General features: G+C 35.7%; 1 protein-coding gene across 1 annotated transcript in view; it reads left to right on the forward strand.

Annotated features, from left to right (window-relative positions):
• Window positions 1-27,214, forward strand: part of TBC1D32 (TBC1 domain family member 32) — a 202,994-nt gene that overhangs the window by 22,138 nt on the left and 153,642 nt on the right. The window contains exons 5-11 of the mRNA XM_058566374.1: window positions 10,184-10,252; window positions 12,430-12,555; window positions 15,040-15,118; window positions 15,255-15,358; window positions 15,454-15,515; window positions 18,073-18,217; window positions 21,475-21,534. Coding sequence (XP_058422357.1) covers window positions 10,184-10,252; window positions 12,430-12,555; window positions 15,040-15,118; window positions 15,255-15,358; window positions 15,454-15,515; window positions 18,073-18,217; window positions 21,475-21,534 — 645 coding nt within the window. The remainder of the gene's footprint in view (window positions 1-10,183; window positions 10,253-12,429; window positions 12,556-15,039; window positions 15,119-15,254; window positions 15,359-15,453; window positions 15,516-18,072; window positions 18,218-21,474; window positions 21,535-27,214) is intronic.

The raw sequence follows: 27,214 nt of genomic DNA on the forward strand, positions 1-27,214 counted from the left end.
GACTAGCTTCAATACGTGCTTTATTAGCTAGATTTTTTTCTGTTTTCTAGTTTTAAGATTCAGAAGAAATATAAACAATAAAATAACTTAATATTAAAGATTTAATCCATGAGATAACCTCTTCTAGAATTGTATGTTCAGTGAATGATTACATTATATGTGAGACAATTCTTAATGAGGGAAGGAAATAAACTATTGGATTTCTGATTTAAAAAAATAGTAACACTTGAAAGAAATTTTTTTAAGCTTTAGATAAATAAAACATCTTATTCCCAATTAGTCCTTAATAATCAAAGTTTAACTACATTATAGATGAGATAGGGAGATAAAACATTTCCCTTAGTTATCTTCTGGAGATGAAGGTTGCTGCAAATTGTTAGTTTTAACACATTAACATTTAAAACATTAAGCCCTTTTTTTGATGTCAAGAGATTTGAGGTTTTACATTTTCTCTTTCCAGGTTATTGGAATCCTTGTCATTTGGCTAAAGCAGAGCTAAGAGAAAGATAGGCCAATGGCTAGCTTAGTCCTAGTAGAGGACAAAAGTGCATGCACCATGAACTTCCACACAGAAACTTTCAGGCCAAATGTAGTCTGTTTGACCTTTGTGTGAATCCTACCTGATATTTTTAGTGCAACATCTCATCTAATTAGCTCTAACACAAGGACGTAACTATACATAGATCCTAACCTTATACCAAAAAGAGATTTGAGGAGTTGGGTGAAACATGAAAAAACTGTGTATTTGGTCACAGTTGAGGCCGCATTTTTGAAGGAAAAACTGCTTTGGAAGCAGTCAAAGTAGAACTTAAAAGATGCTCTGCTACCATTGCATCGTTTAGCAGGAGATATTGTGCTGAGTTTTGAATTTTACAAGTCAAGTTGATTACCTGATGTGACAGAGGAGGCGACAAAATAGTGAATTTTCTTCGTGTGTAGCCCTTATTCATTCCTTGTTGATGGACACTTTGAAAGAAGCTGAGGTTTTAGTTTATTGCAATCAGATGACTTATTCAATAGCTTACTGAACTATGTTTTCAGATCAAGGTCTTTCTGGAATTAAAAGGCAAAAAACCCCCAACTTTAGGACTCTGGGGCTCAAAAGATTTTACTTTCTTACTTATTTGATGAACCATCTGTATATATTGAAATTGCACCACAAGAGAAAAAAAATGGAGCATTGTTAATTTGTTCTAAGTATTCAGATCTAAATAGGATTGATTGAGTAGCTGGCAGTTACGTTGCTAACGCCAAATGCTAAATTATTTCCACTCATAGAATCATAGATTTTTGAAGAAATTCAAAGCTTTGGTAGAAATAGGATCATACTTTCAGAGGATATTCTTATTTTTTAATTTTGTTTTGTTTTGATTTTGGGGAAGGATCACGCTTTAAGTTTATATGGCTTCCTTTGGGATGTCCACAGGGTGTATCTGCATTTTCAAGTGCCTGCCTTGGGAGTATGACTTTATTTCGGAAGAGACTAACTGAGTTGAAAGTGAACTATGCCCACCAACAAGGCGTGGGATCCCTGGACTTTTGGAAAGAAGCGTGTGAATGCCAGAATTATCCCTAAAGCTCTTTCAGTGTGGCCCAGCTCTAGGGGATGTTTGGATATGCTTTTGTTTAGTGAAAAGAGACTCTCTCACATGTAACTCACCAAAGAGAGGCTGAATTAGTATTAGTATGTTCAGAATTGAAAGGGTCTTTGAAAATATATCAGTCATTCATTCTATTAAATACTGATGTTGTTAATGATGCCTTCAAAATTGATAAGTTACTTGCTCTGGGCTTAAAAAAATCTGTCTGAATCGTTTTATGAATAAGATTGAATAAACAATTTTGATGTTGCTATTTTGATACTAGTAGAACGCTTATTTTGTGAATAGAATAAGCTTTATTTCATTATCATTATTTACAAAGTTGCAACCTGATTATATATGATTTCTGATCCATTATTGAAAAACTTTGGACCTTGCTGTCCATGGAGACTATTAGTGTAAGTTTGAGGATATTAAAAATAAAGTTGAGAGATTGCTTTTTACTGTAGTTGTGAGCAGAGCACTGAAAGGATTTGGTATTGTGATTAAACCTGGAAAAAGTCTCTGCAAAACAGTGCTGAAAGATAGAAATAATAATACTAGCTATCTGTTATTGAGACTTCTGCCATATATTGGTTCCTCTGCTTGGCTTTATATTCATTATAGGTGTTACTAGCCCACTTTACAGAAGCAAAGTGAGGCTTGCAATAATAGGTAAGTAATTTACCCAAACTTGTATTGCTAGTTAGGAGTGCACTGTGAATTTAAGCCTGGTCTCTCTCCCTCCGAAGTCTCTTCTCTTTATTCTGTGCTACAGTACTTGGAGCCTTCTTGGGTTCAAATCTGGTTTCACCACTTACTGGCTCTGTGACCTTGGACAAATGTCTTTACTTCCCTGTGCTGTAGTGTCTTTCATTTGTAAGACGGGAATGATATTACCACGTACCTCATCGGGCTGTTGAGAAGATTAACTGAGTTAATGTATATGAGGTCCTTAGAACAGTTGCCGCTGCTCCATACATGTTAGCTTTCATTGTTGCTGTCTCTTGAAGGGTGTTCTGAAATGGATGTCATTCAGAGACATACTCAAATGGAAAATTTCTCAGCTGTGGTCCCTTATGGTTTCTAACTGAGCTTCTCTGGGTTTCTAACTATTTTCTACTGCTAGGAGATTAGAGGATTACCTCTAATTATATTATGCTTTCAAAATTCATATCCTTTCCTCTTGCAGTTTTTCTGTCTTCCTCTTTTTTTTTTTTTTTAAAGATTTTATTTATTTTATTTTTTCCCCCCAAAGCCCCATTGGATAGTTGTGTGTCGTAGCTGCACATCCTTCTAGTTGCTGTATGTGGGACTCGGCCTCAGGATGAACGGAGAAGTGGTGCCTCGATGCGCACTCGGGATCCGAACCCGGGCCACCAGCATCGCAGCGCGCGCACTTAACCACCAAGCCACAGGGCCGGCCCTGTCTCCCTCTTTTTTGACAGCGTTCAGTGTAGTACAGCACAGGCATTATGCTGTGTTATAGTCTGCCAACTTTTATTATGTTCCAAGACAAACCCATGGTGTGCACTTTAAACGGAGAAGGTGAGTTTAGAATATCAGTCACCTATTGCTCTTGTGTGACATGAACCTATTTAATGCATTTACTGTTTCTTTGCTTTCAAGGCAACCTCTCCTTGAAATCCATCTTTTGGTACCTATGGTAGGCAGAATAATGGCCCCCTTGAAGCTATCTATGTCTTAATGGCCAGAACCTGTGAACCTGGTACCTCACATGGTCCAAGAGACTTTGTTAATGTGATTAAATTAAGGATCTTCAGATGACGAAAGTATCCTGAATTATCCGCGTGAGCCAAATGTTGTCACAAGGGTCTGTATAAGAGAGACTCGGGAGGTTCAGTCGGAGAAGGTGCTGGGCAGCCTGAAGTCGAGGTCAAGTGATGTGATTGTTGGCTTTGAAGGTGGAGGGAAGCCCATGAGCCAAGGAATCGCAGGTGGTCTCTAGAAGCTGGAAAAGGCAAGGAAATGGATTCTCCCCTAGAGCCTCCAGAAGAAGCAAAACCCTGCCAATGCATTCAGACTTCTGACCTCCAGAACTGTAAGATAATAAATTTGTGTTGTTTTAAGTCACTAAGTTTATGGTAGTTTATTACAGCAGCCATAGGAAACTAATAGAGTGCTACTGTCCTCACCAGTCACCTGTCTTCTCCACCCTCCACACAAAGGCCAGGGTTTGTCTTTCCTGTATTTTAATTCCTGAAAAGAAGATACTGTACCTTCAACTTTGTGTTTGAAGTACCTCTTGGGAACATTCTGGGAACAATCTAAAGTCTATCTGTTGCTGGGCTTTGAATTCCTCCAGTAAGGATTTCTTTGAGCAGCTTTCTTCCTGTATTGGGTGCGTGGCCTTTCCCCTGTCTCTCAGGGTGTGTGCTTTCAACCCCCCGAATTTATGTGTTGCCCTGACGACTCAAATCTTAATCAGAGTATCTTGAGTTTAACCCATTTTCCCGCCTCGCCTAAGATCTTCAAAGCTTTTACAATGCTCTTTTTTGGTGAGGAATTCTACTTTTGAAGATTTCATATTACTACTGAGGGATTACAAGACTCTCACCTCTCTTTCAGCAATGTCAGCCAGAACACTAGGATAACCACGGGCCAAACTCTACTTCAGAAGTTCCCCCATCTGCAGATACCCTCAATTCATAAGATTTTGATTATTCTTATTATTTGTCTTATAAGCAGAGAAAGATAGGTTTAAAGATTTTTTAAAATCTTCAAAATGTAGAAGTGAAAGGGAAAGGTAGCTGAGATTAGAAAACATGAACATAGGAGTATTAATAGTGCAGCTGCCTAGAGTTAGACCTGAGACAGGTGGATTGTTTGGGAGAAGAACTGGGTAGGTGCGGGTGCGAGATTTTTTTTTTGCTTGCTTGTTTAATAGTAATCTCTTGAGACAGTTTAAAACCAGAAAAACTGATTTCTTTGATTAACAGTGCTAATATTCTTCTTTATGAATACCTAAAGTTTCTTTATACTTTAAAATATTAGTAGATTTTTGTCATTACCTCTCCATGGTATCACTTTTAAAGTAAAGTATAGAAGTTGTTAAAATATGATGAAAACATCTAAGAAATTAAGAAAAACTGAGTTTATTATTTGAAAATGTTTCTGAAACTTTGTTTTTGTTTTGAATTAGTAACTTTGTTCTGTATTTAGGGCTTAATGAAGGGTGGGTGCATCCTTTAAAAAGTTTTAGATGGGGCCGGCCCCGTGGCTTAGCGGTTAAGTGCGCGCACTCCGCTGCCGGCGGCCCGGATTCGGATCCCGGGCACGCACCGACGCACCGCTCCTCCGGCCATGCTGAGGCCGCGTCCCACATACAGCAACTAGAAGGATGTGCAACTATGACATACAGCTATCTACTGGGGCTTTGGGGGAAAAATAAATAAATAAAATCTTTAAAAAAAAAAAGTTTTAGATGCACTCAAATTTGAAAATGCTATTCTACATGAAGCTAATTCATTCTGAATCTTGGAATCAAACCAGTCTGAAATAAACTCTGGCTCTGCCTTTGATGAGCTGTGGACCTTGGCTCCTTAACCTCTCTCAATGCCTCAGTTTTCTTATCTGCTATAGTGGAGATAGTAACAGAATCTACCTTTTGGGGTTGCTTTGTGGATTTAATGATTTAATGTATGTAAAGCATTTTGAACAATATTTGGCACATACTAAGCATTTATATAAGTGTTTACTGTTATCGTTGTCATCATCATTGAGTGGTGTTTCTTTTCTTTCCTTTTTCTTTTAAGAATAGGAAAGAAATCATTGTACAGTTAGACATATTAAAGCCTGAAGTATCATTAAGTTGAATATTTATGTGTTTCTCTTATTTTCTGTAGCCATATTGTTTGAATAATAGTAATAGTTGTCTTTCTTTGACTGGTTATATTTCAATTGTTTATACCATTTATAAACCAAACATTTAAAATATAGAATTTTATGGTAAATTAATTTTGAGGGTCGTTTGATTTTCTTTTCTCTAATTTAAAGTGTGGTCATTGAATAATGTGAATATTCTTTAGTATATGTTGTAATAAAGTAATTGAGTATGATATCTCTGTGGAAGAAAAAATTATAGAGTGCATCTTAGGATTGCATTCTTTAGGTAAATTGCCTCTGACAGAAGTGTATCCAAATCTTATTTTAGCATTTAATACCTTTGATTAGGATTCATATGATCAGACTTAGAGGACCAAATACATCTTAGACTGTCAACCTATTCTATTTCTTGCTCTTTTCAGCTTAGACTTTGCTCAGAAATTATTTGCTTAGTTTATACTTCACATATGTAAATATGTTTTAAAAGAACTTTCCTTTTGGAAGTATTTATCTGGATTGATATCACCAACAGATCTATCTTGTGTTGCTTTACAAATCAAGTTGGCAGACACTGCTCCCCTCCTTAAGAATTTTCAATCTGAGAAATGTTTAGAACAGCTAACAAATCTGTATTCAATGGAACACATTATCTACATACTCTAGTTAAATAAGCTCTTATAATTAGTTGTTATGGCAATTCTTGTTCATCCACTGATACACAATAACACAAAAAGAGACCTTCAATATAGGCAATGTTTAAGACAGGTATTAGACTCATTCTGATTTCTAGGGTAATTCAAATTATTGCTTAAATAACATTTTTAAAAAGTAGTTTGTACTATGTTTAAGAAGATAATTAAAGGAATCTTATAGGGTAGTAAGTAGATTAATAAAGGTACTCGACTCAAGTGACTCTTAAAGGCTATGCTTTTCTAATATACATTATAACCTGGGAGAAAAGGCAAACATGGTAGAATTGAGGGACTTCAACTCTTTGGATGTATATTCATCCAACAGGTATATAATGGGCATATGCTATGTGCAATATCTTGTCTCAGGCATTGCAGAACTGCAAAGATGATTCAGATATGCATTATTTCTTCAAGAAGCTTACTTGAGATAGTAAAGGGATAGGATATGTACATAAATAACAATTGTAAGGTAGACATAATGTATCATGGGAATTCCAAAGAGGAGAGCTTATACCTAAGAATATCAAAGAGCTATAGAGGGAAGTATTTCAGACAAGGGAATAGACAAAAGCTCTGAATCAACAAAGACTATGTTGTCATATTTGGAATCGTGTAAGTAGTTTATGTGAAGGGTTAGAACAAGAGTTTCTGGGGAGTAAATTGGAAGGGTGGATTAAGGCTAGATTGTGGCATAAGGGCAAGGATTATGTCTTAATCATTATTTGTAGTTTCTTGCTATAACATCATTGTGCCTGGTACAAAGCAGCTGTCTGACACGTAGTAGATGCCAGATAAATGTTTGAGGAGTAAATGACTGCATTCAAAAGCTGAGTTGGATTGTATTTTGTAAGTTAAGGGAAATCATTTTAGGTTTTTGAAGAGAGAAGCATGTGTCAGGGAGATTGACCTGACAGTTGTATGCAGAAGGGCATGAGATGGGGAGAAAGTGGAGGTAGGGAGATAAGTTAGAAGGCTGTCATTGTGGTTGAAGAAGGAAGTGAGGGGCCTGAACTGAGGAGGCTTTGTAGGATTAAATGCGGCTGTGGTCTCAAGCCGAGGTGGCTTGAAGATGATGCTGTCGTTAGCCGTGCCTGGGATTAGGGAGGAAGTTCAGGTGTGGAGAAAACTAAGGTGAGTTCTGTTTTTTTTTTTAAGGTATGTTGAATTTGAGATATTAGTAGGATTCCCTAGTGGTGTAACAAGCAGTTGAAAATGAGGGATTCATTTGGTAGAAAGGTTGCGGATAACACAGTGCGTGTCATCTGTGCAGAGGTGTTACTACTGAAGCCGTCTAAATAGGTGAAACCTTAGGAAACACATTTTCAGAGGGCCAGTAGAAACAAAAGGGAGGGTCAGAAAAGCAGGTACCAAACCATAGTGCACTGGGTAGGAACTTAAGAGGGGATGAATTTCAAGACAGGCGTGATGGTTAGTTAGCTGTAATGAAAGCTAGAAGGAAGTCAAAGAAGATGAGACTAAGAAAAGATCTTTGGATTTGGTGGTTAACAGTTCACCACAGAATAATATTGAGGGGAGGAGGAGGGAAGTTGAGGGATCACCATGTTGATTAGCCTTGATCATTTTTGTGAAATGAAAGGCAAAGACATTTTCAGAGAGTAAGGGTTGCTTCCTGGGGTATTGTACGTAAGGAGACTAGAAAATGAATTCTTAGTCATGGGGAGCATTGAAGCAAATGAGTCTTGTTAAGAACAAAGTATTACCTTTTTTATTGACTGCTATTTGACACAATATTGGTTATCTCACCAAACATGAACTCCCCGTAGTTGGGAACGTTCAATGTCTGGCTCCCCATTTATTAGGGCTGTAGAACATGCTTCTCTATTGGAAAAGAAGCTGAATTACAATGGAAATCTATGGAAAAAATGACATATTTTTAGATTGCTCGATCTTGAATAGGCAGTTGGTAGGTGGAGTCAGCTTATATTTTCTCATAGAAAATTTCCTGAGAAACATGAAATTTACTTCAAATTTTTAAATTTTAATAATGATGAAACAAAAGATTTTACAATTATTTTCCCACTTAATTCTTACAATGATGCCTACAAGACAGAAACATTCAAATATTACTTACATTTACTGTTAGTAGTTATCATTCATAAATTTTAGTATGTTAACTTCACTATAATGAAAACTCAAAATTAAAGCTCTATTATTTAATATATAGTACTTTTAATTTTAAAAAGTAGCATGTACAGACTTTTCAGCAGTTGAACTGTATATTTTTAGAAAGGAGTAAAACTCAGGACACCTTTAAGGCTTTTTAAAAAAATTTATGTTCGACAATATGAAATATCAGGCTATTTTGGATTTGTTATGGAGTGGCTCTATGTGCCCTGTATTGTTAGGGACAGTGTAACATGGTGCAAAGACTGGCTTTGGAGTCAGTCTTGTATTAAACAAATGTATCTTGAGTGCCTACTCTGTGTCAAACACTGTTTCAGGTACTGAGGATACTGTAGTGGAAAAGAGCAAAGTCTCAGTGATGAGAGGGCAGCCACGCAAATCTCTGGAGGAGGAGCATTGCCACACAGGAGGAATGGCAATGGCAAAGCTTCTTAGGCTGGAGTGAACATGGCATCTTCCAGGGATGGAAAAAAGGCCAGTGTGACTGAAGCCTGGGCAGCAGAGGGAAGAATGTGTGAGAGAGGGTTAGAGAGAGAAGCAGGGACCAGATCATGAAGTAAAACTTTTCTATTTTATTCTGAGTAAAGTGGGAAGTCTTTTGCGGGGCTGAAGGAAGGGAGATGAAGGGATGTGATTTATAGTTTTGAGAAGCTCCGTCTGACTATGACCGGAGAATGGATGGTGAGGTGAAGCAGGATGGAATAAGAGTAGCAGCAGAGAGACCAGTTAGGATAGGTGAAGTAGTCTAGACTAGAGTTGATAGCCCCTTGGCCTGCGGTTTTAGCAGAGAAAGGGTAGTGGGTAGTTGGAGCTAAGATATGTGAAACTTAAGTTGTCTTGCAGGACTTAATGCTATTGTATGTAGGAAATGAGGGAAAGTGAGGCATCAAAATTGACTCCTACTTTTGACCTAAGTCAAAATCTGAATGGATGGTAGTGTCATTTACCAAGATGGGCGAGTTTGAGGGAGGAGCACGTTTGAAATAATCACGGATTCTGTTTTGGACAAGTTTAACATGCTGATTAGACATCCAAGTGGAAATGTTGAGAGGGTAATTATATATGTAACTTTGGTGGTGAAGTGACAAATTTGAGTCATCATGATATACTTAAAGGGCTGGATGAGAACATGTCAGGAGAGGGTATAGATGGTGAAGAGAAGAGGCTCTAATGTGGATGGAATCTGAGGTCTAACAGCTGGGTGACTTGGAGAAGTTATTTAACCTCTTGGTTTTCATATTTCTCATATTTCATAGAGCCATTGTGAATTGAGATAGTATAGGGATTGTTACATAATAGATAATAAATGGCAACTATTATTATTGCTATATTGGTTATTATTAGATGATTACTTTAGGTATTATTCATAATTAAATTGCCTTTGGCCAGAAAAAGACCCTTTCCTTTTCCAAAATAGCTTATGTATCTACTACAAACTTTTTTCTAGATGGAAGTTTTTACTTCATGGAATTTTTCACCAAAGAGGAGGCATGGAGAAAGGCTAAGGAAAAGGACAGGAAAGAAAAGGAAGAAAAAATCTCAAGCAACATTATAGCTATGCCTGGGATACTATTAGTGCTTTCTTGTTTGTTTTATCTTTCTGTTTCATACAGCTCACATTTCTGGGTACAAAACATTTTGGCTTTACAACTTTTGAGTCTTGTAGTGTTCTAATGCAATTGCTTAGCAAATAATAACAGTTTTCATATACATGAAGGTACACTGTTCTACTGGGACATTCAGTTTCCATTTAAATGCCTTGGGAAACAAAAATTCTAAATTTGCTGCCAAATCAAAATAGGTCAGCCCCTTTTCTTGTTCAGAATGCATTTTGTGCTCGGACTTATATTAAGAAATCATTTATAGCAATACTTCTAGAAGTCTACCCAATAAATGAATGTTCTGTCAATTGTGTTACAGAGCTACAAATTTTGTCAAGGAAAATTACAATTGATTTTAGACCAGTTGGATCCTGGGCAACCTAAAGAGGTAAGTTTAAAGGATAGCTGTCAAGTTCAGTCAGATATAAACATGTATTTATAATATATTGGATTATGACCAGTAGCAGCTGGACTATTTATCTTAAAGATAGGCCTTTATTATTATGGCAATCCTAGACTGACATCTCTCCTAGACTTCCCAGTCTTGAAATGAAAGGTCACAGAGTAAGGGAGGCTCTCCTTCAAGACTTGTCATGGTTTCTAAGAGGAAATTTTTATTTCTAGTTTCCATTTTGAAGTGATGAAGTTATGAGCAGTTGTCCTCCAAACTGTTCCTTCACTGTTGCTTTGTATGTAATATTTTAGTGATTTCTTTGAAGAAAAAGGAAATCTTCATTTAATGCTCTATTTCTGGAAAATGTGAGCAACTTCGATACATATGTCCATTTATTAGAAAAAGATTTTTTTTTTTTTTGTGAGGAAGATCAGCCCTGAGCTAACATCTGCCAATCCTCCTCTTTTTTTGCTGAGGAAGACTGGCCCTGGGCTAACATCCATGCCCATCTTCCTCTACTTTATATGGGGCTCTGCCACAACATGGCTTGACAAGTGGTGGGTCTGTGTGCGCCCAGGATCCGAACCGGTGAACCCCAGGCCACCACAGCGGAGTGCCCGCACTTAACAGCTACGCCACTCAGCCGGCCCCTAGAAAAAGAATTTTAAAGAAGCAATTTTATTGAATTGTGTCTGTTTATATTTTAAAAGATTGTATAAATTACTGTTTATGAAGTCTTCTTTCAAAGTCAGTCTGAAATAGAAAATATGATAGGATTTTTGAAGTACCTAAGACTTGTGTATATCTTGCCCTTTGGTCTCAATTTTTGAAATTGTTTTTCTTCAATTTTTCATTTCCAACTAGATGAATAATTATGATATACTCCCACTGATTTTCTAAAATATCAGAGAAGAATTTTTTTCCTCTCCGCATTTTGTGGTCTGATTTATTTTTAGGTTCTTAGTAAAGATAACATTGCAAAAGATATTGGAAATGGGACTTTACTTTTATATGACAATATTATTGTCTTCAGTTCAGGTGGATCCTTTGGAAATCTGTACTTGTTCAGAAACCTTTATTCTTCTTTTGCAAGTAGTAAATTCTTAATGGGATTTTATCCTAAAAATTAACTGAAAAGGAAAAATTAATATTTTTAAACTTTCTCCATAGTCCCCCTAATCCCTATCACAATTAAAGCGGTATTTAGGAGTTCTTTTATATGGATTTATAGATACTTTTAAATACATGTGTATTCTTTCTTTTTCACCTAAAACTTGACACCCTGATTCAGAGTGTCTGGTTTCCCTGAGATCTTAGCTCTTATCTCTGACTCTTTACCTTTCTTTCTTTTAATATCACTTATTACTTAATAAACTTATTTAATAAGCTTCAGTTATTTCAGCTGGGGAACCAGATTTTGGGGAACAGGTTGGAATCCCTGTGTTGTTTGTCATTAGTTGGAGAGTGGGTGGGGGGAAGCTTTGCTCCCTTCATAGTTGGAGCAGAGCTGTTCCCCACTGCTGTCTCTTGGGTCATACTGTCTTGAATGAATTCTGATTGGATTTTGAGAAGAATAACTCAAAAGTAAGCTTTCTGTGAAAATACAGAAGTTCTCTTTTGCATGATACTGCTGAATGACTTTTTTCCCCTACTTCAGTGGTTCGAAGAAAATATGGTGTAGCAGCAAAAACAAGTTCAAATTAATTGTTTTGTGAGAATTGTTCATATTTCCTGAAATGGGAATGCTTCACTAGGGGCATATCTAGGCAGCATTTTAAAATTAAAGCCCTCACACTGTGGGACCACCAGTGGGGTGTACTCAAGTAGGGAAAGTGTGGGAGAAGGACCCTGGAAAACCTTGCCCCGGTGATTCAAATTCAGGCACCATCCTTCCTCCTTTTCCACTTAGACGTGTGACCTGGAATCTCCTAACACTCTTGGTGTTTTAATTTTTGCTTTACATAAAATAACAATCTATTTTTTTCTCTGCTTAACACTTAGTTTAAAAAATGAGTTCTCAAGAATTGTTTCATAAAAGGGCATCTGATTCTCATCAGTTGGCTCTTGAAAACAATTATCCAGACTCTGCCTTTCATTGTTTCTTAAATATTTGGAGACTTGGTATTCTAGTGGCTGGGTATTAATAAAAATCTTCTTTTAACAAATTACAGGTCAGATATGAAGCCTTGCAAATGTTATGTTCAGCTCCACCATCTGATGTACTGAACTGTGAAAACTGGACCACTCTCTGTGAGAAACTGACAGTGTGTCTTTCAGATCCTGATCCCGTGTTTAGTGTAAGGAAACGCTTACAGAAATATTAAAAATAAATTGTTTTCCCACTATTCCAGAAACAAATGGAATATGATGGTTTTCTTTAATAGTAGCTCAAATATTCATGAAATTTCAATTCCAGCTTTTGAATTATCAAGATTTTCTTTAATGGAATCAATTTGTTTCACAATTAGACTCAAAGTATGATCGATATCATAGTCATTGCCAAATAATAGTAGACTATGTTACCTTGTGCATTTTGTTTATCTTGTGAAGCAATATCCAAGTATTTGTGGCATTGTTTTTGAATTAAGAAATATATTTTAAAAGAATATTTAAAGTGTTTTTGAAAGAATTCATGATATATGAAAATCTGAGCTAACATGGTTAGAGTTTATTCTAAAGTTCATAAGCATTTCCCTTATGCATTTAAGTGTTTATTTAGAGATTGCTTAACTGCTTAAAAAGAGAAGTTAGAAAACTAAAGCTAAGAGTTTAGAAAATAATTGAGATGAATCAGAAACAAAATATAGAAAATTCCAAAAATTGTAAAATTGTGAAGTCAGTAGAGAAAGTGATTTTATGTAAAAAATGATTTGCATTTGACTTCTCAGGAACACTTATTATATGATGAAAAGATTATATTAAAAAGTGCAGTAATTCTATCGATAACATCTATGATGTGAATTTAAAAAAAAATCCTGACTGCATCCCTGTATCACGTTTAAATACAAATTAGGTTTTTTAGAAGGTCTATCTTTTTCTTCATAATTGGTATGTTAATGAAGGAAAATTTGGCTTTAAAATTGATAAGGTGTTTTATACAGAATTATTTAAGACATTAGTACAAGAGGTAAATTTTGCTAACTGTTCAACAAGCGTGCATTGAATATCTACAACGTGTGCATTATTCTAGTTTAGATGCAGGGAACACAGTGAGTAAGACAGAAGTCTTTGCCTTCATAGAACTTACATTCTAGTAGAGGAGATAGACAGTAAACAATTATAAACAAAAATCTCAATACATTTGTCTGTTTAAAATCGCACATTTCCATCAATGAATGGCTTGGAAACACAGGTGGTTTTTTATTTTTATAAGGGGGAAAAGGTGTTTATAATTACCTAATACCTGGATGCAGTTCAACCTTACTAACACCAGAGGGTGATGCAGACTTCTGTAAAAACTCCACATTCCAACAACTTCAAAGGGGAAAAATATTTCAGGGTCACCTTTAACATTTCAAGGCTCTCTAACAGGAAATACAATTGTAAATTTCCCTGTATTTTTCCCTTACTTAACAAAGACAAAATAGTAGTCTAATAGGTTTCCTTTCATTATTTGAAAAATTATATAACTTTATAAACTTAGTAAAGATGCAATGGGTCAATATAAGTGGCTTTATTTAACTGTTATAGATTATTGTGCAGCAAGAGTCTATCAATCTTAACTTAATAAAATTGCAAGAAGTTGTATAGAGAGGAAATGCTAATAGAACATTTTTGAGTAGAAAAGAAGGCATGGCGTTCTTTTCATTTTGAATTTATGCTTGATCCACGTTCTTGAGTTTGATTCTGCTTCCTCATTTCCTACTCACAAGGACTCTTACATGTAACTGAGTGAAGCCTGTACTGTTTGAAAGTGTGACAGATACTTATCAACTGCTGCAGCTGTAAAAATAGACTCCCTGAAGTATTTAATATCCTGTGTTCAGTAGGAATCTCTTGGGATTATTAGAAGATATTTTTAGTCATTTGGGTAACCATTTTTTATGTGTATTATCCTAATATTTGAAATAGGCAAGATTATTAGTTTTTTCCCACAGAGTAGAACATTTGAGGGACTTTTAGGTTGTTTTTATTTAATGGGAAGTTGAATTTCACCGTTAGGATTAATTTCATCACAATATTAAAGTTGGTATCATTAAAATAATAGTAATAGGTATCATTTCTAAGGACCTACTAGTCCCAAGTACTGTTCTAACTATATGTATTGTCTCCTCTAATTCATTTATCTTGTGATAGTTTCTACTTTAAGTGTTAATAATGTAAAATTTTGAAAAGATATAATCTTTTTCTTGGGAATAGGCAAAATTATGAGTCCTAAATGTCTAATTACTGAAACTACCAATGTAAGCAATTAAAGAAAAAAAAAAGGTTGGATTTGGAAAGGAGTGGTTTTTTTTTTTTTCACCTTTAGTATTCCTATTGTTTCCTTGTTTGACGCCTTTACATTGTACCTTCCTCTATCAAACCTCACCTTCTCCATGTCTGTATCTACTGTTACCAGATTTTATAACAGTATACTGCTGTCTTAGATTTACTATTAGTTTTTGCTCACAAACACAAGAATGTGATGTTTTTATAGGTACATTCGTACTCAAGTTTCTGAATGCTTTATTTTATGTTCATTTTCTAAGCTTTTCACTATGTGAGAAATGATTCTTTTTCATCTCTACGCTATTTTTATAAGAATCTTGGACTTAAATCTTGTTGTTTCATTTCCATAGGACCGGATTTTAAAATTCTATGCACAGACATTTACACTTTCACCATTACTTATGACCAAGGAAATTTATATAAGCTTGGGTATGTTTATTAAATCATTTTTTTAAATGTTTTTTCTTTTATTTGTACTTAAGAAAAATGGATAAGAAATCACTTTTTTCAGAAAGTACTGTATATGAATGGTATAATAATCTTATTTTTTACTTTTTCTTTTCAGCTAAATATTTAGAGTTATACTTTCTTTCTAGAGAAAATCATATTCCTACTCTTTCAACTGGTATAGACATAACTAATCCTAATGTGATTCGCTTACTTAAAAAGGTATTCATTTGCTATAATATGCTTTTATTTTTATTTAAATAGTTTTATATTTAAGAATTCTAATTTTTTGAGAACTGTTATGCACTGCTTTGTAGGTTCGTCTCCTAAATGATTATCAGAAAGAGGTTCCATCTTTCTGGATTCGTCACCCTGAGAAGTAAGTCCCGTAATTTATGCCATCATAAAATATAGAAGTGTTATTGGCCCACCTGCATTTCAAATACCAAGAGTGGAGACAGTCTTAATTGATTTACATGATTGGGAAGGGATTAACGTTTATTTTTTAGCTTTTCATGTTTTGACCTTAGCTATGTGAATGGCTCTACGCAGGTACCGTTTTCCACCATTTATTTCTCACAACAAGGTAAAAGGAGGGTGTGGTAGCCTCAGATTCTTTCATTGGTTTTTGGAACTTTGGACAAGTTCCTTAAATGTTCTTTAAATTTTTTCCTTTCGGTTCTAAAAGTTTTTTCATAAGGTTGTAAGAGCAACTGTGAATCTAAAAAGGAGAATTAATGGTAAAGTTGCAGGATACAAAATCAACATACAAAAATCAGTTGCATTTCTGTACACTAACAACGAAGTAGCAGAAAGAGAAATTAAGAATACCATCCCATTTACAATTGCAACAAAAAGAATAAAATACCTAGGAATAAACTTAACCAAAGAGGTGAAAGATCTGTACACCGAAAACTATAAAACATTTCTGAAAGAAATTGAAGAAGACACAAAGAAATGGAAAGATATTCTGTGCTCTTGGATTGGAAGAATTAACATAGTTAAGATGTCCATACTTCCTAAAGCCATCTATAGATTCAATGCAATCCCTATCAAAGTTCCAACAACATTTTTCACAGAAATAGAACAAAGAATCCTAAAATTTATATGGAACAACAAAAGACCCCGAATAGCTAAAGGGATCCTGAGAAAAAAGAACAAAGCTGGAGGTATCACACTCCCTGGTTTCAAAATATACTACAAAGCTATAGTAACCAAAACAGCATGGTACTGGCACAAAAACAGACACACAGATCAATGGAATAGAATCAAAAGCCCAGAAATAAACCCACACATCTATGGACAGCTAATCTTTGACAAAGGAGCCAAGAACATACAATGGGGAAAAGAAAGTCTCTTCAACAAATGGTGTTAGGAAAACTGGATAGCCATATGCAAAAAAATGAAAGTAGACCCTTACCTTACACCATACACAAAAATTAACTCCAAATGGATTAAAGACTTGAATGTAAGACCTGAAACTGTGAAACTTCTAGAAGAAAACATAGGCAGTACGCTCTTGGACATCGGTCTTAGCAACATCTTTTCAAACACCACATCTGACCGGGCAAGAAACAATAGAAAAAATAAACAAATGGGACTACATCAAACTAAAAAGCTTCTGCACAGCAAAGGAAACCATCAACAAAACGAAAAGACAACCTAACAATTGGAAGATATTTGCAAACCATACACCTGATAAGGGCTTAATCTCCAAAATATATAAAGAACTCATGCATCTCAACAACAAAAAAACTAACAACCCAATTAAAAAATGGGCGAAAGACCTGAACAGACATTTCTCCAAAGAAGATATACAGATGGCCAACAGACACATGAAAAGATGTTCAAAATCACTAACTATCAGGGAAATGCAAATCAAAACTACAACGAGATATCACCTCACGCCCGTCAGAATGGCTATAATTAACAAGACAGGAAACAACATGTGTTGGAGAGGATGTGGGGAGAAGGGAACTCTCATACACTGCTGGTGGGAGTGCAAACTGGTGCAGCCACTATGGAAAACAGTATGGAGATTCCTCAAAAAATCAAGGATAGAACTGCCATATGATCCAGCTATTCCACTGTTGGGTATTTATTCAAAGAACTTGAAAACACCAATTTGCAAAGGTACATGCACCCCTGTGTTCATTGCAGCATTATTCACAATAGCCAAGACTTGGAAGCAACCTAAGTGTCCATCAAGGGACGAATGGATAAAGAAGCTGTGGTATATATACACAATGGAATACTACTCAGCCATAAGAAATGATGAAATCCAGGCATTTGTGACAACATGGATGGACATTGAGGGTATAATGCAAAGTGAAATAAGTCAGAGGGAGAAGGTCAAATACCGTATGATTTCCTTCATTAAGTAGTAGATAATAACAACAATAAACAAACACATAGGGACAGAGATTGGATTGGTGGTTAGCAGAGGGGAAGGGGGGAGGGAGGAGGGTGAAAGGGATAATTCGGTACATGTGTGTGGTGATGGGTTGTAATTAGTATTTTGGTGGTGAACATGATGTAATCTATGCAGAAATAGAAGTACAATGATGTACACCTGAAATTTTTACAATGTTATAAACCAATGTTACTGCAATAAACAAAAAATTAAAAAAATAATAATAAATAAATAAATAAATAAATAAAATAAAATAAAAAGGCAAAAAAAAAAATAAATAAAATAAAAAGGAGAATTAAATTTGTAGAGCCAGTGTTGAAGTAGAAAGAACATGTTTTTAAAGCAGAAGAAATTAGTGTGAATCGCACCTCTGCCGTTTATTGAAATATAAAAAAACAGTTGTTTCTAAAGATTATCACTTTATCATTCCATAAATATAAAATATATCACCAGTATTACATATATATATTTATATATTTTAGCATTTGTTTTTTCTAAAATCACTTCTTTCCCAAACTTTAAGGTATATGGAAGAAATTGTGGAAAGTACTTTGTCCTTATTATCAGCTAAACATGATCAACGCCATCTTGTCTTACAAAAGATTTTGGACCCAATCTACTTTCTTGCGTTGGTTGATACCAAGGCTGTGTGGTTCAAAAAGTGGATGGTAAGGAAAAATGGAGTATGTTTTTTATACCTTTTAGTGCATTGCTATGTTGTTTCAAAGTGCATTGTAAACACTAATTTTTGAGTGTTTACTGTGTGTTAAGAGTTCTAATTGCTTTTACATGTGTTAACTCATTTAATTCTTATAACAGTCTATGAGATAGGTGGTATTATTGCCCTATTTTACTGATGTAGCAAGTGAGGCATAGAGAAGTTATGCAACTTGCTCAAGCTTATTTAGCTGGCAAGTAACAGAGCCAGGATAGGATTGTAAATGGTAATTTTATTACCATTACATCTATTAAATTGAATGACCTAGCCAAAATCTGGTCTTCTTTAGTTTAAAACCTTCAGATTTTTTTTTTTTTTTTTTTTTTTTTGTGAGGAGATCAGCCCTGAGCTAACATCCGCCAATTCTCCTCTTTTTTTGCTGAGGAAGACGGCCCTGGGCTAACATCTGTGCCTATCTTCCTCCACTTTATATGGGACGCCGCCACAGCATGGCTTACCAAGCAGTGCGTCGGTGCACGCCCGGGATCCGAACCAGCGAACCCCGGGCCGCCGCAGCGGAGCGCGCGCACTTAACCGCTTGCGCCACCGGGCCGGCCCCAAAACCTTCAGATTTTTTAAGCAGATTAGTAGAACATAAGGGTTGAATGCACATTTGTCTCTGGCTTAGGAGATAAGGCTGAAAATATCCCTTCATTTGCCTCCTCCTGAACCTGCAGTTTGGAAAATGTATTTAATACCTGAATTTTTTTAATGCCTGATTTCCTATGCAGCTCGCCATGTCCTGGAACTGAAACTGATACTGGCTCAAGACAAGGTTGACATGAGGGAAGCCATATTGTAGAAAAGAAACCCTATTGTAACTTTGAATGATCTCAGACTAACTGACCCAGGTGGATAAGCACCCTCCAGGAGATCTAACTGCTCTGTAAATTTTACAACCCCTGCTTGTGCATATGCCTCCCAGCTGCGATAAGTTGATAGCTTTGTTCTCTTGGGTTCGTTAGGAATGTGATGACCCCCCAAACAGAGAGTCTATGCTGATAGCCATCATCAAAGACAACTAAAAGATCAGGGTATAGGGCATTGCTCCGGTCTCCAATGCATATCCAGTAAAACCAAAGACTACCAGTCACTAAGAACAGATGGATGCCCCCACACACAGACCATCCCCCTATATGACTGGCCTATAATCTTTGTTCTGTAAGATGGTTCTTTGAGACATGAGTTGGCCATCTTCCCTCTTGCTAGCAAGCTGTAATAAAAAGTCCTTTCTTTCCTATCACTTTGCCTCTTGACTATTGGCATGTCTTGGGGCGAGCAGAAGACCCGCCCTTGGGAGGTAACAAAACTAATGTTAAGAGTAAAGAGGTCCTCATGCTGTTCTCTGTTCATCTGCTATGCAATAAGAGTGGTCTGTGTCTGGCAGTACTAGTAGCTGTGTTGGCTTGTGTTCTCACATCTTTGTCCCTCTCAACCTGTCTACTGGACACTATGTATTTATCGTAGTGGATAAGGGAGGCACTGGGGCCATGACTTGCCACGCAAAATACAACATGTTCATTTACTTCTCTGCACAATTTGGACATTATCTGGCTGATGGCTTTTTTTGCCTTTTGTTATCTAAACTGCAGTTAACCAAAACAGAATTCTGTTCAGTGCTTAGCCCTTACTTGACCTATATGGTATGTGTTTAATAAATGTTTACTCAATTTAATTAATTTAACTTGAGCTCTTTATTCCTCACATGTGACATTTGATCTTTTTCTTAATTTTTTCTTGATTATCAAATTACACTATTACTATAGAAAATATGCAAAATAAGTAAAAGCATAAACAAAATTAAATTTCTCTAATTCTATAACACAGGGATAACAATTATTACGATTTTGTTTTGTGTAGTTATATTTATTATGTATGCTTTAAAATTTATCTGTTTAGGTCTTTTTTAATGAAAATTATATTTTACTAACTGTTTATAATTAATTAACTTTTTTCACTTAACATTTTTATTGTCAATATTTGATTCTTAAGAGTATGAGGCAGATCACAGGAAAACTAATCTAACCAATAGAAAATGATTAAAAAATCAGCTCCCCAAGTGTGTTGTAGTATTAATGAAAATTTATCACATTCTTCTACACTCATCTAAGGCAGAGGTTGGCAAACTTTTTATGTAAAGTGCCGGACAGTAAATATTTTTGGCTTTGTGGGCTGTACTGTCTCTCTTGCAACTACTCAACTCTCTGTTGTAGCCCCAAAGCATCCATAGATAATGTATAAATGAATGGACATGACTGTGTTCCAGTGAAACTGTGTATACCAAGTTAGGTGGCAGCTGAATTTGGCCTGAAAGCTATAGTTGGTGACTGGTCTACAGGATGCACTATGAGGAATTCTTTTCAGAACATATTGTATATCAACATATTTCTCTTACTAAAGCTGAGAAAAGGATTAATCGTTTTTAAAAACATTTGAAGCTACAAGTGTTAAAACATACAGGGTTTTCATTAACTCTCAGTTAAGCAGATCTCCATTTAATTAAACTCTCTTTCCCAGAATTCTGATAGTTTTTACTGAATACTATTCTGTTTAATAATTTTTATTCTTAAGTAAAATGAAGAAATTACATTCAACACTAATGATATCTAACATAATTTAAGTAATATTTACGTATATTTTCCCCTTGCTTTGTACAATGCATAAAAAGCTCATTTTAATCTCATCTATATTTAGCTATAAGGAGAGAATTAAAGTTTTTTTTTGGCACTATGAATCATTTTAAGAATATGATTGGCAGAGAATGATTAAAATACTGTCCCTTTAGAGCATTTCAACCTTGGCAGATTTCTACATATGTAGACAGTACAGTCTCCTCATTTTGAGGGTTATCATCCCCCCTCTGCCCCCATTTTTGTATCTGTCCTTTAGACTCTGTCATATACTGGTAGTCAGAAACATGTCTTTTGGTGGTGCTTTTAAAATAGCTTAGCGTAGAACCTGGACACAGTTGAGGGATAGAATGTTCTTCTACTGGTCTGTCAATGAATGATCCAGTTTTTTGATATAATTTGCATTCTTGTGATTGCTATGCTCAAAATCCATTGTACATAGAAAAACCTGTTTTGCACTGATTACTATAATTTAAAACTAAGTTATTGTGTAATTTATGATATTGGAATGATGCAGGAAAAATAGACTTTGAATGATATAGATTGAATATTAATACCATTTTTCTCCAAATTTTAGCATGCATATTATAGCCGAACTGCAGTACTAAGACTTCTTGAAAAGAAATATAAGTCTCTGGTAAGTCTGCATTTCTGTTCTTATGTTGAGTAATAATATCACAGAAAGATATATGATGTAATAACTTGAAATGTGCAAAGTTGATTGATAATTAATATTGGATAATGAAGCAATCCTCTGTTTATGTGACTTTTAACTACCATTCTGTGAAATATAAAAAAAGAAAAGCAGGAACTTAAAATACGGTCAGGATAACAATTGGAAAATATGTAACTACATAGTAAATTGGGCTGCTAACAAGCTAGTTTGTGAGAAGCCATATTTCTAATTATTATCGTATAATTTAATTCAGATCAGGTATTTGTAAGGGAGTTGGTTCTATAAAATATACCCAAGCTTTAGACTGAAAGTTGCATGAAAAAACTCAGAATGGTAAATGCTTTTGCATTTGCAAAAATTGATTCAAGTTACACCAAATATAAACTAATACTGTAAAATATCTTTGCAAAATTTTCTACATTTATTGCTATTAATAGAACAATATGTAAGTAGAAAAAAATTTCTACTATTGCTATTAGTAGAACTGAAAAATTGAAAAGAAATCAGCAAGTCTAATAAATAATAGACAAACATGAAAAACATGAAGTTTATTAAAATATTTAAAAATACTAATATGACTTTGAGCTGATAAATATGGTTTATGTAGTTAGATAGACTCTTGAGTTTAGAATTCAGGTGAAGGCAAAGATTCCTGGAATTGTGCATTTTTGGGTGAGTGCAATACAGCATAAAATGAAAGGAGAACAATAATTGTTTTGTGTAAGAGAATTGAGCTTCGGAAAGAGAAGAGAGGGATATTGAATGATAGGATGGGAATTTATTTGTAGAGGTAATAGGTGCTTAAAAATCTTTAGAGAAACTGAATTGGAATAAAGTCTTTCCACATTTCATTTCTATCCCATTTCTATCTTAGATGATTGTTGTTGCCATATGAGCATGGACTGATCTTGTTAGAATAGAGAAAGGGGACAAAACAAAGAACAGAAGGACTTTTTTCCCTCATAGTTTGACATACAAATAAGAACTCAGTGTTGCTATCACAGAGGCCCCAGTGAAAGTATTTCAAATATGTTTCTTATAGATTAATTCTTAAAATCTGTTCCTCAGTTGAAAAGCTAGTTATACTACAATCAGTTTTTAGCCTGCAAATATTGACTTTATTATAAACAACATCAGTATTTTGTCAACTTGGTCCAATATTTTATTTCGTGTACATAACTGGTCAAACTTGCATGAGTTTCAACTTAAACCTCATTTTCTCTTAAAGCTTTTCTAAATTTACAAAATATCAAAAGATTATTTATGGTATATATTTTTTAAAAGTAAACTTGGCCCAACTTTTGAGAAGAAACACTGGGAGAAATGGATGCAAGATCTATTTGTCCCCATTTTCTTTTCAGAATTTGAGGATCGGATTTTGTGCATCTATGGTGGGAACTTTGGACCACTCCGTGGGTTTGTCTTTTGTTCTATAAGAGATCCCTGCATAAGGACTTTAGTCATAGCAGCCTGTTTAACACTATGACCTGTTAAGGCATTTCCTCTAGCTTCTCATCAGTGCTGTCTGATGACAGTTTCTGCAACAATAGAATGTCTGCATTGTCCAGTAGGGTAGCCACTAGCTATATGTTTCCACTGAAAATTTGAGATGTGATTAGGGAAACTGAGAAGCAATTTTTAATTTTCTTTAGTTTAAAATGAATATGTAGTTAGTGGCTATTCTGTGCAATTCTGTCTGTGACATTTATGACATTTTCGGTAGGTAGCATTAGGCAACAAATAATTATGTAGGTGCTGTCAATTTTTTAAAGAGATATCTGAGGAAGTTGAGAGCTTTGTTTCCATAGCATTGCAAAGTCGTGACCTAGTTGAAAAACATTTTGGCTCTCAGCATAAATATTTAACCTTTCATTTTTAACAATTTGAATCTTTGCCCAATCTACTTTTAAGAGAATGGCTTTTGATATGGTTTTATGTAGTGCATTTCCTATTTTCTTGCCCTATCAAAGTCATTTTAAAACATATTGACAGATAAGTTATTTAAATTCTCCGCTGGTTTTTCCCGCCATACTATTTTTTAACGTTTTTTTTCTTTCCTGTCTTAGTGGTTAACAATTAAGTGAACTGGCTGGTATATATTTGATACTGCAGGAGAATAAGTATCAAAATCCTGGATTTTATAGCAAATTTGTCTATCTTCTTGAGGTTTAGGAAAATCATTCTTTATTACCTCAACTTGACTCTTTAAACTAGTGTTTAAATTTACTTGCTATAGATCTACGTTCTGTTCCTGCAATTTAAAGAGTTTATTATATAATGTAATTGTTCGTCTCCTGAGATTGTACCTTTTCACGTGATTGTTACCTCTTCTCAAATAAAAGGTAACACATTTAAGAATCAAGGGGAAGGAGTAGAAGGAACAGAAATGAGTGTATGTGGGTGGTGAAGATAAAGCTGGTTAGAGATGAGTGCAGGGAGGATGGGTTTCTGAAGGTTTGAATGGAAGTGAACTAAAGAGTCTTTGAGACAGATTGTCTTGGAGATAGTGTTTTGAGTTCTCAGTTAAAGAAGCTGATTATTCTTTGCTCTTTTGTCTCCTAATTCATTAGAGCTTTTCTTAGGTATATTTATTTTGTCATGTCAAAAGATCTCCATAACGCAATCATTAAGTTATTTTGTTGTTGTTGCTGTTTACCAAGGTATGTGCAAGAATTAGGATTGTAAGAGTAAGTTCATTTAGGAGGTAGGAGCTCTATCATGAGGGAGATGCAGCTTAGACAAACTCAAGACAAACATGAAACAGATCACTACGCTTTTGGACAAAAATGTGTGTTTATGAATAGTGTGTCAGGTTCTGACCAAGGGGAAGCTAGGAGGGGATGTATGATCAATGACATGACAATCATTGACTCCCCTCTTTCATGAATTGACAAGTTGAGGAGTGTCCTCATGTAATTTTTGTAGGAGTACCCAGGCAATTTGACCAGTTGCCTTTGTGTGAATTTGTTACTGGTAGCCAGTAATCTCGGGGCTGGCTAGGACTGGAGGGACTGGATTAGAGACTTAGACTGTGCCTCCTCCTGTTTCCTATGGAACACTCCTTTATATACTCACTAGATGCAAGATAAACCAAAACAAAACAGGAATTAAGACTCCCTATAAAAGGCAAGAAAAGCTAAAAAAAGCACAGAAGAATAAGCAGGTTAACAGCAAACATATTTACCAAATGATGCCACTCTAAAACAAAAGGCTACTTTGTACAAAGACCTGTTTCATTACAAATTTTAATGATAACAAAATAAATTTAGCAATGAGAGCTCAACGTAGCAAGTCAGAGCTCAGATTGTTGTTGAGACAGACTAATGCAGTGGCAGATCTGAAGGAATATTAGAGTTTGGGACTCAGAGGGGCCCAGTGGACACTCTTGTTTGTCTGAGGATCCCGTGGAATGCTGCCAAGGGAGTCTTCAAAGTAATCTTCTTGGAAGCTCCAGGATTGTCAAGGATTAAGACCACTTATCTGAAACAATGCATAAAGCTGAATTTATTGCTTACTTACGTTAGACAAAACAGATTGTTAATCGTATAGGGTTGGGGAAAGCTTGGAACTCAGGGATTGATAGGTTTTCAGAGATGAGAGTGAATTCATGCCAACTGTAGAAGGATGGCAACTCAGGTGAGATTGTTACAGACTGACTGGCTTTTACAGATATTTCCTGGAGTGGGTCTGTTGTTATTGGCTGATTTTCAGTAGCAAGGGGGCCAACGCTGATTGTTGATTGGTTTTCAGAAGTATGTTCATTGAGATCTGTTGACATATATTGATTTATAAGGTTTTAAACTTGCTCTGCTGGATACCTATAGTTATACAGATTTGTCATTTATTTATTAAGTAGATTTAAATCTGGTTCTGGTGTTTATTTTCTATAGAACAATTACTCTTGTCTGTGGATTGTGGGGAATTTTTATTCTTAAATAGGTATTATCCTGGAAAAGAGAGGGGGTGTGGTTAAGATAGTGGCAGGAAAATATTTCAGGGCAGTGGACTAGCATGTTTAAAGGCTCGGATTGGAAAAGACATAGTACATTTGGAAAATGCATATATTTTATATGACTGGGCATAGATTGCTAAGAGAAATGTGAATTGGTATTAGGGAAACTTCCTGAAGATCAGTTCCCTGAAAGCTAATATTAAGTGGATGATGTTTTTTGAAAAGTTCTTGGGTGCTTTAAATTGAGCCTGTGTCAGTTAACTTCAGTTTGTTTCATTCATGCATGGGGCAGGGCATAATTCCAACAAGTAGAAAAGACCTATTTAAGGGAACTCTTCAACCCCTTCCCTTTTGCAAATAAAAACGTTGAGTTTGTTGTAAATGTCGGTTTTGAGTGTGTTTCAAATTTAACTGGTATGTGTTGATAGATTGGTGAGATTTTTTAGTGAATTTGCTTTTGATGAATTAGTCATTTGACTGGTGATATGTTGAATTGGCTTTTGGTGACTGGTTTTTACGCAGGTAGATGTATATCTCTATGTGTTTGTGTATGTGTGTGTAGCTGGGGAGTGGGGCATCTGGAGGATAAGAGGAATAAGACTAATATCAGAGCATAAAGAGTTTTTATAATATATAAAATTTAGGAGATTGGCCTTTATTCTGGAAGTGTGGTGAGCCACTGAGAGTTTTTAAGTACCGAAGTAATATGATCATATTAAGGCTTTGGAAAATTTGGAAACTGGGTTGAAGGTGCTAGGTGGAGATAGGAGAGGAGCATTGAAACAAAAAGATTAAGAGGCTTTGCAGTAATCCAAGCAAAAGATGATGGAAGCATGAATTAAGCATATGATGGTGTGAAATGGGATAAATTTACCAGATTTATGGTGAGTATCAGATTTGGAATGGTAGGAGTACCATATTTTTTTTTTTGTAAAGAAGATCAGCCCTGAGCTAACATCCATGTCAATCCTCCTCTTTTTTTGCTGAGGAAGACCAGCCCTGAGCTAACATCTATTGCCAATCCTCCTCCTTTTTTTTTCCCTTTTTCTCCCCAAGGCCCCAGTAGATAGTTGTATGTCATAGTTGCACATCCTTCTAGTTGCTGTATGTGGGACGCGGCCACAGCACAGCCGGACAAGCGGTACGTAGGTGCTCACCGGGATCCGAACCCCGGGCCGCCAGTAGCGGAGCACGTGCACTTAACCGCTAAGTCACGGGGCCGGCCCGAAGTACCATATTTAGGAGTACCGTATTTAGGATGTGGAATTTAGAGGACTTGGCTTTTTGAATGGGGGGGTGGGTGAGGACTTACTCAGTTGAGTGCCTAATGTCATTCATTGAGATCAGTAACATAGGAGTAAGAAAATAGGAAAGTTGGGAAAGGTAATGCCTTTAGATTTTGGTAGATTTGGTCATAGAAAGTTTGAGATCCAGATTTCCAGGAGGCAGTTGCATATTATTGATCTGGATCTCTAAAGTTTGATTTAGATAAGACATATAGATATGAAGGGGGGGTCCCCAGATTTGATGACTGGCTGAGAGGACTCAGAAGACTCAGCATATAGTTGTGCTCCCAGCTATGATTCCTTGCAGAGAAAGGATACAAAGCAAAATTGGCCTAGGGAAAGGCGCATTGGGTGAAGTCTGGAGGGTACCACGCATAAGCTTCCAAGTCTTTTTCCCACTGGA

This window comes from Diceros bicornis, chromosome 23, assembly GCF_020826845.1.
Source record: "Diceros bicornis minor isolate mBicDic1 chromosome 23, mDicBic1.mat.cur, whole genome shotgun sequence".
Taxonomy (NCBI): Eukaryota; Metazoa; Chordata; class Mammalia; order Perissodactyla; family Rhinocerotidae; genus Diceros; species Diceros bicornis.